A 19,089-nucleotide genomic window follows, 5' to 3' on the forward strand; every position below is an offset into this window, starting at 1 on the left:
AACCAGAATCCCACCATCTTCAATATCTGATCGAGTCCTCATTCTCTAGCTCCCCTTAATGTTCTTTCCTTCAGTGAGAACTCTGTTAAGTTGGTTTAGCCAGAATCCCTCTTAATCCTGTGTTTCCCCTCAGTAATTTTCTATGCACTGAACTCTACCTTGCTCCTTGGCTATAAATTCCCACTGCTCTTTATTGTTATTTGAAGTTGAGTCCACTCTCTCTTGACCTCTACAAAAACCCTACTGTACTAGTACCACTTCAATAAAGTCTGCCTTACCATCTTTGACAAGTGTCATGGATAATTTTTCAACACCATGTACCAATGCTGGACACCTAAACATTTTAAATTCCTCTCTTCCTTAAACTTTATATCAAAATAAACCACTAAATTAGGTTGTTTCAATCTTTAAATCTCTTTTTATCTTCACTATAATAGCCTTAGTGTCAGTCTTTACCATTTAGATTACTGTGAGGTGTCTTAATTGTGTCTCTACTCCTCAATACGGCAACACTGATAGAAAACTCTTCCATGGTCCCCACTGCCTATAAAACAAAAATTCAGCCGGCAAGCAAGTAATAAGCCCCTTCGTAATTAAGTCCTTATTACTCCAGGCTTCTCCGTCATCCTACATAAACTCATGGTGATTCATTAACAAGCTATTCTCTTTGATCTCTGAACTATCAGTGGTGCATGTGTGTGTACACTTCTGTGTAATCCGCTGGCCAATTCCTAAGTGTTATTCACAACTCAGCTCTGCTACCACTTCCTTCAGAAAAACCTGTGCTTATTTATGAGAATCCACAATGCTGTATTTACACTACAAAAATGATACAAAAGTTAATGTTTTCAGGCCCTCCTTCTCATTCTTGAGATAGAATTCATAAAGGCAGACACTGTATTACCAACATCAATTACAACACCAGATGGAGGCACTCAAAAAATATCTGAACAAATTTCAGTTGCTAATATTTAAACTTTACATTCATATTCATAAGTGTAACGGGTTTAATTTTCTTTTGTAATGTGTTTTTAAAGCTGTGGTATGAGTATTATAAGACTTCATACGTGAAAAATATTAAAGATTTGTGTTAATACTTTACTACTTCATAACTCAAATAAACTCCCTCTACCTTTGTAGCATACAGATTTCTCATTCACATTTTCCTGCTTTTTTCTTAAATGACTTTGGTAATTATTTTCAAGTACTTTTCGGACTGATTAGTTTTGTTATTCTAATTTATTTATTTGTTTAAACTTTACTATTTCAAATTGGTATTTTACCTTATGCCATTTTAACTTGGTTAAACAGATTATCAGACTAAAAAAATAGTTTTTATATATGTATATATTTAGGGTGTACAACACAATGACTTGATATATGCATTTTTGTGAAATGATTAGTACATTAAGTTTAATCGGGATCACTCCTTTCTTGAAAAGTCTTCCCTACTTTGGCTTTTATAGCATATTCTTTTCTTTTGATTGTTCTCCAACTATTTTGTCTACTTCCTTGATGTATTTTTCCCAGAATCTTCTTCATTTTCCAATCCCTTAAGTGTTGTTCCTTCTCAAAGATTCAATCCTCTGCCACTTCCCTGTACCCTATGAATATCACTCCCATATTCAACTATCACATAAATGCCAAAGATCCTGATATCTGTAATTTTGGACTCAACCTCTCTCTTATGTTCTCAATCTATTTCTTTAACTTCCGTTTGAATGTCTATGTACCCAAAATAGCAAGCTCAACATCTCTAGCACCATCTTGGCCACTCCAACATTCATTTTTCTTCCTCTAGGCTGCCTACACTATGAAAATTTAACTCACTGTTGATATTTCTTTCACTCTTAGGTTTTATATTCATCCATTAAATGCTTGGGATCTACCTTCTTAAAATTTCCTAAACCTGTACCCTTTCTTACACTTCCATTCCTACTATAATACATTAACCTCTTAACGATCTTATTTTATTTATTTATAAAAAGATTTTATTTATTTATCTTTAGAGGGGAAGGGAAGGAGAGAGGGACAGGAATATCAATGTATGGTTGCCTCTCATGTGTTCCCTGCTGGGAACTGGCCTGCAACCCAGGCATATGCCCTGACTGGGAATTGAACTGCGGTTGTTTGTCACAGGCTTGCACTCAATCCACTGAGCTATACCAGCCAGGGCCCTCTTAATGATTTTAGTTGCTTCACCTACAATTCACTTTTTTCAATGGTCAAATGATTTTTGTAAAAATATAAATCTGATTAGCATAACTGCACATCAGTCTTTTCTCCAAATGGGAATTTACATTTCATATCAATTTCAGTTATCTTTATCTTTGGAACATTAACCTGCCCATAGTAGGCATCTCATAATCCCCTCTCCTCTTCAGTTTTCCTTCCTATAGACTTTAAAAAGTTTCAGTAAATTTGAAAGATATTTCAGTCACAAGGTTTCTATTGCTTGCATTTCACATTTTGTTGAGTCTCTTGGTTTTTTGGTGTACATCACTATGGAAGTCAGAAAACACATTGAAGCAGGCTACAGGAAGAGTTCAACTTAGATAACCATCATGCCTACGAAGCATCTGTTAAAGGAGTCCTAATTCCTTATATTCTTTTCATATTGTAATATTACAGAAACCCCACATTATAACAATGTGTATCATGAAATTCCTCACTTATATGTTACAAATTTTTCATTTTTTTTCAAGTGGAAGAATTCTTTCTAATACAAAGTCAGTCTTAACAGAATTGGTTAACATTAAAAAAATACATGGTTTACTTGCATTTGTGAAGTACCATAGGTTTTATTTCCAGATGAGAAAAAATAAACAAGTTTCTACTCTGAGAAATGACAGGATTTCTTTTATACAGTAGTTCCCTTTTATACGTGAGGGTAAGTTCTATGACCCCCAGTGGACACCTGATACCATGGATAGTACCGAACCCTATATACATTTGAACACAAGCACTGTAATACTACAGCAGTTAATCTGATAACTGAGATCACTACTAAGTGACTAAACAGGTGGGTAGTGTATAAAGTGTGAATAGGTTGTACAAAGGGATGATTCACATCTTGGGCAGGATTCATCAAGCAACTCAGAACAGCATGTAATTTAAAACTTGTGAACTATTTCTGGAATTTTCTACGTAATATTTCTGGACTGCAGTTGACTATGGATAACTAAAACTGTAGAGAGCAAAACTATGGAGGGTGGGGCTGGCAACTGTATCTTGAGATCTGTCAGCCAGACAATAGCACTTGGACAGCTGAATTAAGTAGGTTTTCCCTTTAATTGTTGAATGTCATAATAATATCTTTAGTTTGTATTAAAGAGGCTTTTCTTTTTTTTAAAAGTATACTTTATTACGCTATTACAGTTGTCTTATTTTTTTTGCTCCCTTTTACTCCCTTTGAATTTGTACCTCCCCTCCCACCAGTATTCCCCATCCTTAGTTCATGCCCATGCATTGTACATAAAAGTTCTTTAGCTTCTCCACTTCCTATGCTATTCTTAACCTCCCTGTCTGTTTTATACCTATGCTTCTTATTCTCTGTACCTTCCCCCATTTTCTCCTACTCCCTCTCCACTGATAAACCTCCTTTTGATCTCCATTTCTGTGATTCTTTTCCTGTCCTAGTTGACCTTTGCTTAGTTTGTTTTTGTTTTTGTCTTTTTAAGTTCGGTTGTTAATAGTTTTGAGTTTGTTGTCATTTTACTTTTCATATTTTTGATCTTTTTCTTAGGTACGTCCCTTTAACATTTCATATAATAAGAGCTTGGTGATGATGAACTCCTTTAACTTGACCTTATCTTGGAAGCACTTTTATCTGTCTTTCCATTCTAAGTGATAGCTTTGCTAGATAGAGCAATCTTACATGTAGGTCCTTGCCTTTCATGACTTGGAATACTTCTTTCCAGCCCCTTCTTGCCTGCAAGTTCTCCTTTGAGAAACCAGCTGACAGTCTCATGGGAACTCCTTTGTAGGTAATTGTCTCCTTTTCTCTTGCTGCTTTTAAGATTATCTCCTTATCTTTAATCTTGTATAATGTGATTATGACGTACCTTGGTGCGTGCTTCCTCGGGTCCAATTTCTTTGGGACTCTCTTAGCTTCCTGGACTTCCTGGAAGTCTATTTCCTTTGCCAGATTGGGGAAGTTCTCCTTCATTACGTTTTCAATTTCTCGTTCTTCCTCTTCTCCTCCTGGCATCGCTATGATTTGGATGTTGGAACATTTAAAGTTGTCCTGGATGTTCCTAAGCCTCTTCTCATTTTTTTGAATTCTTGTTTCTTCATTCTGATCTGGTTGAATGTTTATTTCTTCCTTCTGGTCCAAATTGTTGAGTCCTGGTTTCCTTCCCTTCACTGTTGTTTCCCTGTATATTTTTCTTTATTTCACTTTGCATAGTCTTTACTTTTTCTTCTAGTTTGTGACTGTCGTCAGCCATTTCTGTGAGCATTCTGATTATAGTGTTTTGAACTCTGCATCTGATAGGTTGGCCATCTCCATCACTTAGTTCTATTTCTGAAGTTTTGACCTGTTCTTTTATTTGGGCCATATTTCTTTGTCTCGGCATACCTGTTATGTTGCCAGGGCTGGACAACTCACTTCACTGTGCCATGGAGCTGTATGTGAGGGAGAGGTCAGAGGGAATAATGCCACTTGCTCAGCTCCTGCCTTGCTTTCAGTCATTTCCTCTGCTACCCACAAGCAAACTGGGCCCTTCTGGCGCAGATTCCTGGGTGGGTGGGTGTATATATATTCTAGGGCCCTGTGGGTTCCTCCAATGAACCTTCCTGTGAGGCTGGGAGTTTTTCCTGTTTCCATAACCACCCCACCCTGCCCCACAGATTTTTACAGAGGTTTTTGAGGCTTTCTGGAACCCTGGGTTGCGCAATCTGTTCCCATGCCCCAGTTGTTCCTCTTGGTTTATTTGCACGTGGGACCGCCTAGTCCTCTAGCCACTGCCTTGCGGCATCCTTTCCACCCCTCCTACCAGTATAAACAAATATTTCTTCTTTAACTCCTTGGTTGTTGGACTTCCATACAGCTTGATTTTCTGGCAGTTCTTGTTGTTTTTGGTTTTTAAATTGGTTGTTGTCCTTCTTTTGGTTGTGGGAAGAGGCAAGGTGTATCCAGTTCTTAAATTTTCTTAATCAACTATAACAACGCTTAATCTAAAGGTTATTATATACAATAGTACTGTTCTTTTTCAGGAATATTGGTGTTGACAGAAACAGAAACTTTCTGCAAACTACTTTTAGAAACAGACTATCACAGATATTTTAATTTAAGTCTCCCTGAATTCTGTCCACAATGAAAAATTTGGTAAAAAGAAATTTCTTAACCTATCATAGCTAGTTAGCTTCTAACCCCAAATGTTAACCCCTACTTTTAAGTGTTATAGTGTTTTGAACTCTGCATCTGATAGGTTGGCCATCTCCATCACTTAGTTCTATTTCTGAAGTTTTGACCTGTTCTTTTATTTGGGCCATTTTAAGGTAGCCACTTTAAATTTCTTTAAGTATAAAAAGAAATATTATTAAAATATCTCATGGTAGAGGAGGAAATTCTCCATTAAAAACAAAGGGAAATTTACTCAGTTACATATATCCCTTCATTATCAATGATGTGTGAAGTCTAGGATGTTTAAGTTACTTCAAATGTTTCTGGGTCAAGGTATTCCCTACTCTCATTTAAAATATTTTATTAAGAATTAATTCCTTAGTAAATTAGAAACCACAAACCACATGTAATTTGAAGTTAAAAAGTATTATTTTTGCTTTTAATGGCTATGTTTTATTACTTACTTGTTCTAGAGTATCATCTAATCCCATTTTTTTATTTAGAGCTTTATTACTTTCTTCTTCAGTTTGGTTCAGGAGTTCCTTGAGTGGTACCTACAAAATACAGAGAAATGTGGGTTACATATGACATACATAATTACAAACTTTCTCTCATGAAGCATCTACATAATGTGATAGGAGGAGCCACTTTTGGAGGAAAAAAGTGAATCTGTGATAGTTTGAATCTAAATGAACATCATTGAAATAAAGAATTGATGGTAACCAGAGGGGAAGGGGAGAGGGATAATGAGGGAAAAGAGGGCAAGGGTTGTCAGGGAACAAGTATAAAGGACACAGACACAAAGCCAAAGTGGGTAGGATCAAGGGTGGGAGGTGGGAATGCGTGGGGCAGGGGGAGAACTGGGGAGGGAAAATGGAGACAACTGTCCTTAAACATTAATAAAACTATTTTAAATGTAATTTTTATAACTGTATAATGTACCTTGCTTTTGGTTTTGAATACATGCAAAATTCTAGATTTATCTATTGTGAAAATCCAGTTATTATTTAAACATTTTATAAATATGCTTAGTTTAATGCAGTCTCAAAAACAATTTATATGTTTTATGCTATATATGTATATTTTTCTCTTAATCTTTTTCAGCTGTTTAGTCTTACAATTATCTGCTTGTACTTCATTTCTTTTCTTTGTTGCTAGTCATTCTAACTCTATTGTAATTAAAGACTAGAGTAGGGAGGGACTGGTTGAATAAGCCAAACAACGGAGGACTCATAAGAAACAAGGAACATTTCAACATACTACTGTAGCGATCACTGGGGTAGACTATTGTGTAAATAAAGCAAGGTGGGTGTCCAGGATAGGTAAATGTTTACCAGTTTATTTAAATAAGGATATAACTCAGGAACTTACAGCAAAGTATTTGGGAAGGGGCATGGAGCTTTCATGTTCTCTGAGCTTTGCCATTTTTCCCTGTATCTCCACATATTCACCAGTCTACAAGCTTACTTGCTTGTATTTCTTATGTTTTTATGCTATTTTCTGGGTCCGTTTTAATACAAAAGTTCACTGTTTCTCATTATTATTACTTTTTTAAAATTAAGGTAAAACTTACACATTAAAAAGATTAAACTGAAATAATTATGGTAAAATAAATTTAACATAAAATTAACTTTCAAAGTGTACAATCCAGAGGCATTTAGGAATTCACGATGTTGTATAACCATCACCTCTAGTTCAAAAACAGTTTCATCACTCCAAAAGAAAGCCCCATAAGTTACTATGTTTTCAGTAGACCTTCTGAAGTAATTAGTGAGTTTTAATTTGGGCTGCTGTGTTTGAAAGATGTAATGTCCTCTAACTTTTTCCAACTACTACTTATAACAGTTGGCATGGTACCTTCTTCATGCTCTTTCTCCTTTTATTGTTCTATTATTATGTAATATAATTTCCAGAGATAAATGAAAAATGTTATCTTCTTTTCTGAACATATGTATTTTTTATGTAATGGCTAATCTTTTCCACAGTGATTTGATTCAGGTAATTATTTTCTTACACTAGTCATGTCAAATTACTCAAAACAACAGTGAGTACATTCTCCTCCTGGCTGGCTACCTATCTGCCCATTTACCTAGCAATTATTTAAGAAACAATTCAATAAAAGACTGAATGTTTACTGGATACATTTTTTTAGATAGAAAGGGAATCTAGCTTTATTTAAAGTAATCAATTTATTTAATCAATTGGTTGATAAACCAATAAACTGTAACCTCTGGGAAGGGAGGGGCTGTGTCATTCTGGGTATTTTATTTCTAGCACCTAGCTAAGATGGAACATATGTCCAAAATTTATTAAAGAAATAAATAATTCTTAAAAGAAAAATGCATAACTTTAGAATTGACCTTTTTGTATAAAAAATTAAGTATTTTAAAAACTGCTATTTTTGGAGGGCCATGAAAATACTGAAATTTGAGAGAAATTGCAATAGAAAAATTAAAAAATTTTCTTCCCCAAATTATACGCTTGGTCATATTTAATTAGGTGCAGATTTCTCATCACTGATTGAAGCACCTCATGCTCTATTATATTTCATGTTTTCACACGTGTCTTTGTGCCTGACACTCCTTCTCACAGACTACCCCCTTAAGTCTTTCAAGGTTCTTGGCAGCTGTGCCACCTCTGTAGATGCTTTTCTCTCAATTCTGTGACGAACTGACTTTGTTACCACACCTTATAAAGACTTCTAATAAAGCACAATCCCCTTCCCCCCAATAATTAAATAAATAAAATAGGCAGAGAAGAAGAGAGAGGAAGAAGAGACATAATTCTAAGAGGAAGGAGCAATAGAGAGAAAATTTCTACTACCAAGAAGAAAGAAGATGAAAACTTTCAGTGGTTTATTTCTATGTTTAGTTCTGCATAATAGACATGCTGAAGTGTTTAAACTTTTAATTATAGTCTTATGAACCAGACATCAATCATATAATTTGAAAACCTTTAAGTACTCATGATTACTTACATAAACTTGAGCTCTGTATTTGACAAGGCAGTTGGCACCAGCTTCAGGATTAAACTTAATTTCAAAGTCATAACCTTTGGAATTCTCAGCACCCTTAGGTATAAGTTTTAATTTTCTAGCCAACTTGTGGTATTCTGTTAATTGTGTTTCAATCTATAAGAATAGAAGACAAAAAGAAATGTTTAAAAAAAATCAAACAGCCCCATTACAAAAGATTTCCAATCAGCATTTCTGTAATTTTACACAAAATTATATTATCTGTACTTTTAGCAGGTTAATAATTTAGTATTTTCTAGTCTTAAGAGTGGCAGTTTTAAAACATGAATAAAAGACTTTATTCATTCAAAAATTGTAGAATAATCATAAGATTATAATTAGTAAGCAATATATTATTGTTATTCCATTTATCTGACAAATAGTTTGGAAATAGAGTCACATATAAGTATTAACAAAAATTCACAACCTTTCCTTTAAAAATAACTTCAGAACCAATAAGTAGCACAAACATTAAGAAAAAATATGAAGCAAACCAAACAGGTACATACATTATAGTCAAACTACTGAAAACCAAAAATAGTATCTTGCCAATATTTTAAGGATTTTCATTTCTGTGACATATATGTTTGTCACTACTACTTGAATATAAGCTCCACAGAAGCAACTGAATTCCCAGCCTTTAGAATAGTACTTGGTACACAGTTAATATTTCATTAAAGAAATAAAACTGCAGAGTCTAGGCAATTTGTTTTCATCCTGCTTCTTCCATTTAATACATACTTGGTTTCTCATTGCTGTTACCCATCTATAAAAATGAATGCTTTGAGTGAACAAATGTAATGGCAAAACTACCCATTGGAAGGAACGTGCTTAAATAATTTGCCATTTCTAAAAATTTATTAACTCTACTTATTTCCCACATTTAAGATTTCTTCTTAATGAATCAGGAAATCATCTCAACTACTACAATTTGTATATCATAGTTTTCTAGGGACTACTAAGATTTGTAGGTGTTAGGGGTAGCTTCTGTTGTTTTCTAGCATTTAGCTAATGAAAACAGCTTTTACAAGTTCATATACTGTATCATGCCTAAATGCAGGGAGAGCAAATATGTGGTACATGTGTCTCTACTTTCTCTTCCCCACAAGCAATTCAGACAGTGAAAACTGATCCTGTGTTTCCTGATGAGTCTAGATGCACTCTTAATGTGTTATCTCAAAAAAGAGCCCAGAAGGCTACCAGTCAGAAATGGCATACAGAATAAAAATTAGCTCAGAAAAAAAAGATGAATGAAATACATGTATCGAATTTTTGCGTTCTGCCACCATTCTATACTGTCTCTCTTATCAACTACCCAAGGGCCTTGTTTGTAGTATCCATGGATCTACTCTGGTTCCTCATCAGGCCATTGCTTACCTACTTCCCAGATAACTTTTTTCTTTCAACCTGGTCCTCCAAATTAAAAGGAGCATTCTTTTCAGCACAGCTAGTTTAGCTATTAAACTCAAGAGTTTACCTAGTCCAGAGATTCCTAACTTCTCTTTTCCCACATAGCACTCAAGATAAACAGTATCTCATTTTACTATGAGATAAAATATGCTCATTAATAACTGTTGAAATAACTCATTCCAGATTCACCAATATAGTCTAACCAAACTTCATTTTATAAATAAGGAAACTAAAGCTATGAGAAATTAGATGACACACTAAAGTGACAGGCATGAGGTGGCAAATCCAGGGTGAAAACATAGGCTTACCAAATTCTATGTTCAAAAACTTTAGGGATCACCACCACAGGCTATTTCTTTTAAATGCATATGTTTCTCCTTAATACATGAAGGCAGAGATTACCTAGAGAGTTTGGAGGATGAGGGAGTAGAGAAGATTAAGGCTAAAAAAGGAGATATTGCTTATTTCTCATACTAAACTGTCTATGTTAAGAATTACATATGTAAATATAAAAATACAGATTTTTAATAATATAACTATTAAGAAACCTTCTGCACTACATCTATAATGTACTTTATAATGTGACCAGGATGAAAAAACAGTATTGCCCCTTAGACAAACATAACTGCATTTGAGTTACTTTCTCATTTTAACAATGGTGATAAATATAAGAAAAATTATACTAAAGAAAGAACTGGAAGTAATAGAATAAAACGCCATTACTTTTGGATCAAAAGATAGAGACTAATTTTTTATTAGTGATACTTAAATTTTAGAACTACACCTACCAGTAAACAAACATGAAAACTAAAAATACTGCCCTGACTGATATGGCTCAGTGGGTTGGGCATCCTCCTGCAAACCGAAAGGTCGCCAATTTGATTCCCAGTCAGGGCACATGTCTGGGTTGTGGGCATGTTTAGTTGGGAGCATGTGAGAAACAACTGATCTATGTTTCTCTAGCACATAAACGGTTCTCTCCCTCCCTTCCCCTCTCTCTAAAAATAAATCTTAAAAAAAAAAAAAAAAGAACAGAAACATGAAAACACTAGTATAAAAAACTTCAAATTAAAACTTAAGTCTGAAACTGTTAAAAGTAGAGGCTTTTAAAAGACATGCTTTCTTTTCCTTTCCTTAAAAAAAGTTTTTATATAAGTTTTCTTAGGAATGCAAATAGTGTATATAGCAGAAAAGATTGCTGTGAAACTGATAGATGCCTCTAAACAACCTGTTAATTTATTATATTGCTTTAGAATACATCGGTGTCATGCCCATTATAATGCTGAATCATGAAAAGTTCATGTGTACTGAATGTTACATGTAAAAAAGGCAGAAGTATAGAAATTTATAAGGCCACCAACAACAATAGTAAGAATAAATTTTGTCTAGAAATTCATATGGTAAGTCCACTTTCTCAACAATGTTGGCTAAAATGATAAATGTACTATCTATAAGATTAAAATGAAGTCAAATAATTTGTTTTTGATGGAAATCAGTAATGACCACTATTAGTGAATCGGACAGAAACTTCTGAATCTTCTTATTGCATCTGACAATGCTAAGTCTTCTATTCTTTTGACCTCTCTGGATAGTCCTTAGTTTCCTTTTAGGCCTCTCTTAAAGAACCTTAACCTACTCCAAGGTATGTTCCTAGAGTTCTATTTTCCTATGTAGTCTTCCTTGGTAAATTTATCTACCCCCGGTGGCTTCAATCACATTACTGGACACTGATTTTTATCAAACCTACATTACACAGCAAGATGGTCCAGATTCATATAACAATAGGCTATCAGATATTTTCACTTGGATGTCCAACGAGCACAACAGATTCAGCACACACTCTCCATTCCTAACTAGTGACTTCTCTTTTATTCCAGGGTGAGTGGTACTACTGCTTGCTCAATCATCCAAGCTAGACACTGACAGTGCTTCCCCTGTCTCTCATCAGGCCTTTTAATCTACCTCCTAAAGTAGTCAGAATCTACCCACTTTGAATCTCCACTAGCATTATCCAAATTCATCTTCTAATTTCTCCCAACATTTCTGCCACAGATTACTATTTGACCGTTTTTCTACCTTCCAATCCACTTTTCACATTACCAAAACTGAGATTTTTCTGAAATGTGATCCTATCTGTTTAAAAATTATAAGGACTTCTTAGAGTTTTTCAGGATAAAGTCCAAACTTCCAAACATGAAAAGAATCTTTACTGTCAGGTCCACGCTCATCTCTTGAGTCTTATTTGTTGCTGTGTCCCCATCCCTTGCTATTAAGCACAAGCCATATGAAATGCTTAGGATACCAGAGTGCATCATGCTATTTTCTGAGTGTTCCCATATACTCTTTGCTGACTGTCTCCTACCCTTGTCACGCTAACTCTTCCTTACATTTCTCAATTAAGTTCAGGTATTATCCCTTTAAGGAAGACTTTCTAAAAACTAACATAGCCACTCTGGCTGTTGTGGCTCAGTTGGGTGGAGCATCATCCTGCACACTAAAAGGCTGTGGGTTCGATTCCCGGTCACAGTACGTACCTAGGTTGTGGGCTTGATCCCCAGTTGGAGATCCTACAACAAGAGGCAGCCAAATGGTGTTTTTTTTTTTTGTTCTTTCTCTCTCTCCCCTTCTTCTCCCTCTGAAAACAATGAGAGAAGAAATGTCCTTGGGAAAGAATTAAAAAAAAAACAAAAACAACCCCCACCCCCACCATATCCATCTCTCTACACAATACACACTAAATCTAGGTTAGGTATACTATTTGCTTCCTCGGTACTGAATGTAAATCCTTCTACAGGCCTAATCTCATGGTAGAAATGTATCTACTACAATACGCTAGAAATTTCTGGAGGGAAGAATCCACGTCTTTTTGTTTTTATTTCCTCCATGCCCAGCATGATGAGTTATACACAGCAGGTGTTCAATAAATGCTTCTGTAGTGAATAGGTAAATTAAGAGGTGATTCGTCATCTCCTAGAATAAAAGGAACTTATAATGTTTGAAATTAAAGTCTATGTTAAATTTGACTACGAAAAAATAGGATGTTACTGAATTGACATAAAGGGATGAGTGAGTGTGTTTCAGTAAAATGTCAAAGCTAAAAATTTTACCTCTTTAGCTAATTTATTCTACTCTCAGTTCTTAACTGGGACAGACCTTTACCCAGGTCTGCTCTGGTGAGCTGCCACTTTGGAAATATGACATACCGCCTCTTTGCCTCTGGCATATTTTAGCTCCTCGTTCCACAACTGCTGTTGTTCATCCTCCAGGTCCTTGGTTAGCTTATTAATCGTCTGCTGCAATTCATTTCTTTCATGATTTATTCTCTCAATATCTGCAACTGAGTACTTCTGGTTGTCAACAATATTCTGTAGTCGAACATTCTCCTGTTTCATTGTTTCACATTCTAGTTCTACATTGAGAAAAAAACAAATTTGTTAAATTCTTATGATTCCTAGAAAGAAATCATGCTATTATTTAATACACTCGATTAAGGTATCTAAATTTTCAAGTTATATAGGTGTATGATTTTTTCGATAATTCCGTTTGATCCCATTTTGTTGATAACATCCTTGAAAGATGACAAAGTTTTCCATGAACCGTATTTCCCTATTGCCATACTATGGTTTTCAGAAAGTGCTACAGGAAAAAAATATTATCCCCCACACAATGATTACGATTAAGAAGCACTACACTTAAAAAGCATAGTCTGTCAATGTTCAGTTTGAATGCTTTTAATACTCCTACACAATTTTCTGCAATAAGCTGGAAAACACAAATTTTTCACATAAAAATATCTGTATTAAAATATATCAGTTTTTAATTTTATTATATTTCAGTGGTTTTATCAGATAAAGTAACCATGGTGACTAGGCTCTTACTTTATCTATTTACCAAAATTTGTAATCAAGAATGACTATATTGTACCAAGAAAATACGGGGCGGATAGCAAATCATTATGCAAATAGAAAGAAAAGTTATAAAATTTAAAATATTCTGGGTTATATAGCATAGTGTTTTCTAACCTTCTGTGACTATTGCTTATAAAAAAGATGTCAACATTTTTGAGCAGGCTGGGATAAATGGGTGAGGATGCTCAAGACCCAAGGGTCCAAGAGAAATCATCCTGAGGGCTGACAGGATCCAGATCTTGGCTTTGTTACAATCTATTTGTAGCACTGTTATTGGAAAGCACTGCACCTGAACTCATAATAAATTAATGGTTGGCTTAGGCAAAATTTTATACAGGAGTCTGCACGAATAATCTGAAACATATAATAGCTGTACATTTTAAATATGCCTCATTCACTTTTGGACATGAATGGCTTTAAATAATTAAGAAAGTTAAAATACCCAAAATAAAACAGTCTTAGATTAAGAGTTATCGAATTATTGTCTCAAATTAAATCACTCTGGGATGGCAAATGATTGCTGAACTACTTCTCTTTTATTTAGTTTACAATTGTTGGAAAAGAATTCTTAATACAAAAAAAAATAGAAAGCAGGAAAAATCTCAAATACCAATAAACAAGATCAAGTATTAATATTACAAAGTATTGATTTAATTGCATGACAAACATTGCTATACCAAGAAATTAGTCAATGATTCCTTGTCATGATGGAGAACAAATACTAGGGACCAAGTATAAACAAACTATTCAAAGAATTGGTTTAGAGCAAATCTAATATTATATACAATCAAAGATTTTTTTGGAAAAAATGATTTAGCTAATACCCTCAATAATTATCTTTGACACATGGCCAATATTCTATAGGATAGGAGTTAAATAAGGACAGCTAAGCTGGGAGGTGAGGAGGTTAGGAGCTGGAGGGACTGAGCAAAAAGGAAAAAAGACTCATGGACATGGACAACAGTGCAGAGATTATTGGGCAGAAAGGGGATAAAGGGGGGACTAAATGGTACTGGAAAAAATACAATAAAACAAAAGAAAACAAAAAGAGTTAAATCAAATATCCTAAGGACAATCTACACAATTCCTATGTGGGACAGACAGAGCCTGTAAAAATCCAAAAAAGAATAAAATCAAAGCAGGCAAAGCCCTGGGAAAATAGCATAGTAGGTCCACATAGTTATTTATTTTGTAACTGCCATCCAGTGGTTCTGTGATTTGTAGATATCTTCCTTTGCTCCCCTTCTGGCACTAGAAAGTTTATGAAAACACGGTTAGAAACACACAGGCTATAAACAAGCTTTCTGTACTTGGGCTCCTGCTTCATAAGGATTGTAGTACTTGCATCTTTTTGTTGCGTTTTCTGTCAGCTTAAGCTGCTGAGTAGAAGGTAGTGATGGAGGATAAGAGAATTACAGTACACTGAGGTTAGCAGTACTTCAAGAATCTAGCTATTAATTGGAAGGTGGAATAGAACATGTATTTATTTGTAGGCAGTATATGTTCTTAGGTTAGGTCCGTCCTGGCTTCAAAAAGCCAGGTGCCCAAAAACATGTTAGAAGGTATAGTAGCATGAACAATGGCCAGCCAAAGATATGAAGCCCTAATCCCTGGAGTGTGTAAACATTACCTTCTTTGGAAAAGGGGAGTTTTTGCAGATGTGATTAAGTTTAGTATTTTGAGATGAGATAACCCTGGGTTATCTATATGGACCCTAAATGTTATAAAAATGTCCTTAAGGATAGAGGCAAAGAGAAACTAACACAGACATGAGAGGCAGACACAGAGAAGGCAATGTGAGAATGGAGGCAGAGATTGCAGTGACACGCCCGCAAGCATGGAATGCTATCAGACAACAGAAGCTGAAAGAGGCAAGGAATGGATATACCCTCCATGGTCCTCAGAGCAAGTTGGTCCTGCTGGATTTTGAACTTCTAGCCTTTAGAACTGTGAATGAATAAATTTCTGTTGTTTTCAACTACCAAATTCATGGTAATTTGTTATAGCAGCCTCAAACAACTAATACAGAAAGCGCTTAAAACTTGGTAGCCTATTAGATATTTACCATTAAAGGAGAAAAGATATGGATGATGAAGGTGTCTTTCTACATGTGATAAATCCCACACAAGTCCCCTTCCCAGTCTCAATAACCTCTTTTAGCATTAGTTGTGCTTACCTATTCTAGAAATATCTTCCTCGAGAACACTCAATTTCTGGTCAAGAATTGCTGAATGAGACTCCAAATTGCTCATGTATGCCTGATATTTTTGAACATCTGCTTGTAAGGATGCTTTCAGTTTTCTCAATGTCTCTAAACGATTCTTTAAAAGAAAAGAATATTAAATTAGTATTCTCATCAATAATAATTCCATATTTTACTTGAAAGTAAAACAATATTATTTAAATTCATCTTAGAGAAAGGTAAATAAGAGTTTCTCTTTCATTTTTAGAGGGAGTCAGGGGACTTTGCTGTTATTACATAATTAAGAAGATGTACTTTTTATGAAGTCAGTTTGGGATAGAAAATGTCAAGAGCCAGAGCAAAAAAGCACAAACATTTAAAATCTGACATTTTACAGAACAGTCCAAGTACTTCAATAATACACAAAATAAAATTAGATATCTGATTACTATCATTTAGCATTTAGAAAGTCCCTAGAATATATCATACTTAATTTAAACCCTTTTATTACCATCTTTTTCCACTGCAAAACTCAGGGCTCTTGTAAACAATACTCCCTTAGAGGTGTATTACATAGGGACCTGCTTCAAAATCCTTTCGGTCTTATGTAAATAGGTAAGACTCTTTCATCATACTGTGAACATCATTAGTCCAATACTGATAGACCACAAGGGAAAACAAAGTCCCAGAGGCACCAAACATGTTTTCATTGGGAGTTCTGTCCTACAAAGAAAATCCTACTTTTAAAAAATTTATTTTGTTAATATATTTCTTAAAAGACTTTAATAGCTGGTATTCAGTAAGGAGACCCAATGATCCAAAAGAGCTAAGTAAATGTATAAGCTTATTAAAGATAAGCATGTTTACTAACCGGTTCTTTTTCTCTCTCTTGTTCCAATCTTGCAATCTGTTCATTCAGTGCTTTGTTTTTTGCTGCTAATGATTCGAGCTTGAAAGCATCTACATTAAATAAATCCTCTGGAGACAAAACCCAAAAACTTTGTAAGATATCAAATCTGTCTGGAACATTGTTCCCCAGGTTTTTCCCATCGCTCTCTCACTTCCTCTTGGTCTCTGGCAAAACGCTGTCAGTGAAGGACATCCACCCTCTCTAAAATAGGAAACGGGTCTCCTTTCTCCACGACACTCTCCACTTCCTGGTCTTGCTTTATTTTTCTGCATAGCATTTAGCACCATTGGCTTATAGCTGTTCATTTGATTATTGTCTCTATAAGAATATAAGCTCATAGGGCAGGAATTTTTATCACTCATTCATTACCTCAGTGCCTAAATGGTGGCTGGCATAGAATAGGTATAGAATAAATGAATACAAGTTATGATTAACTAATTTTAAAAAGAAATACCAAAGGACTCAACAGATGCTTTTTGTATTAGATCACTATGAATTATCCTTTTTTAAAACATAATTTACCTTGCTCCCTTTCTCATTTGGAGAAGCTGTAATTACCCTGGTCACTCTTCTGGAAGGTGCATCCCAGGGGAACATAAAGGGAACTTTCATCTTTTCTGCTAATAGTGGCAAGGCAATATTCTCGGTTTGATTGATTTTATTGTCTTTGGAGAAGGAGCTATACACAAACAGATCCATTTTACCTACCACTCTGGCATTTTTCTTTGGAAATATAATGGTTAACTTTCTGTCACAAATTTTGAAGGCGACCTTAGGTCTTCTGACTAATTGGTGTTTTAATTCTCAAACAGTAAAAAGGGTACCACGGAAATATTATCCTCCAAGACGAATAACACTTGCTGATTATCTTCTGTGCTCCTGGTAGTATATTTCAACTTTATGTATGGCCATCTAATCTCACAAAACTTTGGTAATTACTTGTTAAGGTCATATAGCCAGTAAAGGGCAATGTCTCAGGTCTGACTCCAACCCCAGTATTCTTTTTGCTCAATTTTTACTTCTCTTCATCAAAAAAAAAAAAAATCAATGAAAATAGAAATCAGTAAGCAGCCAAACGAACTTAAAGTGAGTAGCTTATATAAACACTGGGTATGGTAAGCCAAGCTACGACTCCATGGCCTGAGTTAAATAAATGACCAAAGTAAACACTAGGAATGAGAACACTTACTCAGTTTTGACTGCAACTCTGCGTTCATCTCCTCAAAGCTGTCGGCACCGGTCATGAAACTCTCATAGCATTTTATGGTGTAGTCCAAAAACAACTGATTGGGTTAAGCAGATTTAAAAACAAAGCCATGATTCTCTATTTAATTTGTTTCACCTTTCTAAGTGGAACTTTAAATTTGAATTAAAAAAAAAAAAGGTCCAGAATACTAAGTTGCTATATGAACTCCTATAAGTGAGACACAAACATGGGGGTATATCATTAATTATGCTGCACAAATCTAGCTTGCTACTTCTAATACTGAGGATGAAAAAACAAAACTTAAATTTGGATACGGGTGATATTTAATGAACAGTAAAAAGAACTCCATACCTTCAGAATGAGATATGGCCACACAAGGGAGCTTATTAATTCATAACAAAATTTACAATTTAACAGGAAATGCACAAATTTGTTTATATTTAGGGATAACCTACTTTATTAAAAAATGAGATGAATCACTAATCATGTAAGTCCAATTAAACTCAGAAGGCCTACTTGTGAAAACCAGAAATTACTGTATTTTGCCGTGTATAATGTGCTCCCACTTATAGACGGATTATACCCATGGCACGCAATCATCATACCAATGTACGAGACAAATTTCTTATTTTCCCTCAAAAAATATGGGCAAAAAGTGCATATTATACATGCAAAATACTGTAATTAATAAAGGCTATAATTTCACTGTAACTGTGGACTAAAAAATGACATGATTAGTAGAGCTCTAAGCAGTAGAATAGTATTATTGTTAATATTTATCTAGGAGAAAGTAACACTATATTTTGCAGTTATAAGTTGTTTTGGTCATGGAGAATGCATACTTTGTTACGAGGTAAGAATGGCTGATCAGAATTTTTCCACAGCCTAGATAAAGTAAGTATCCCTTAAGACAAACCAATTCCCTTTGCACGGACTCTGTGCTTTTCTAAGCAACCTTATTATTTGGTTGATATGAAAGGAGTATTCTGAACAGGCAGCATACATATTCCTGTAGCTAAACAAATGAATCACTGATGGTAAATGAATACATTTTCATTTTACACCAGATAAGTCTCTTGTGAATTCAATGAGAATGAATCAGTTTTCTTAAG

The 19,089-nt window shown here is 34.8% G+C and overlaps 1 protein-coding gene across 3 annotated transcripts in view; it reads right to left on the minus strand.

The window, feature by feature from the left end:
• Positions 1-19,089, minus strand: part of NDC80 (NDC80 kinetochore complex component) — a 45,430-nt gene that overhangs the window by 16,186 nt on the left and 10,155 nt on the right. For all 3 annotated transcript variants that reach the window (XM_037168137.2, XM_053664134.1, XM_037168138.2), the window contains exons 8-13: positions 17,960-18,053; positions 16,732-16,838; positions 15,855-15,999; positions 12,974-13,179; positions 8,325-8,477; positions 5,812-5,901 (exon numbers count right to left, since the gene is read on the minus strand). In XM_037168137.2, the coding sequence (XP_037024032.2) occupies positions 5,812-5,901; positions 8,325-8,477; positions 12,974-13,179; positions 15,855-15,999; positions 16,732-16,838; positions 17,960-18,053 (795 nt within the window). The remainder of the gene's footprint in view (positions 1-5,811; positions 5,902-8,324; positions 8,478-12,973; positions 13,180-15,854; positions 16,000-16,731; positions 16,839-17,959; positions 18,054-19,089) is intronic.

The sequence above is a fragment of the Artibeus jamaicensis genome, unplaced genomic scaffold (genome assembly GCF_021234435.1).
Source record: "Artibeus jamaicensis isolate MK-2021 breed Jamaican fruit bat unplaced genomic scaffold, CSHL_Jam_final contig_354, whole genome shotgun sequence".
NCBI classification, from domain to species: Eukaryota; Metazoa; Chordata; class Mammalia; order Chiroptera; family Phyllostomidae; genus Artibeus; species Artibeus jamaicensis.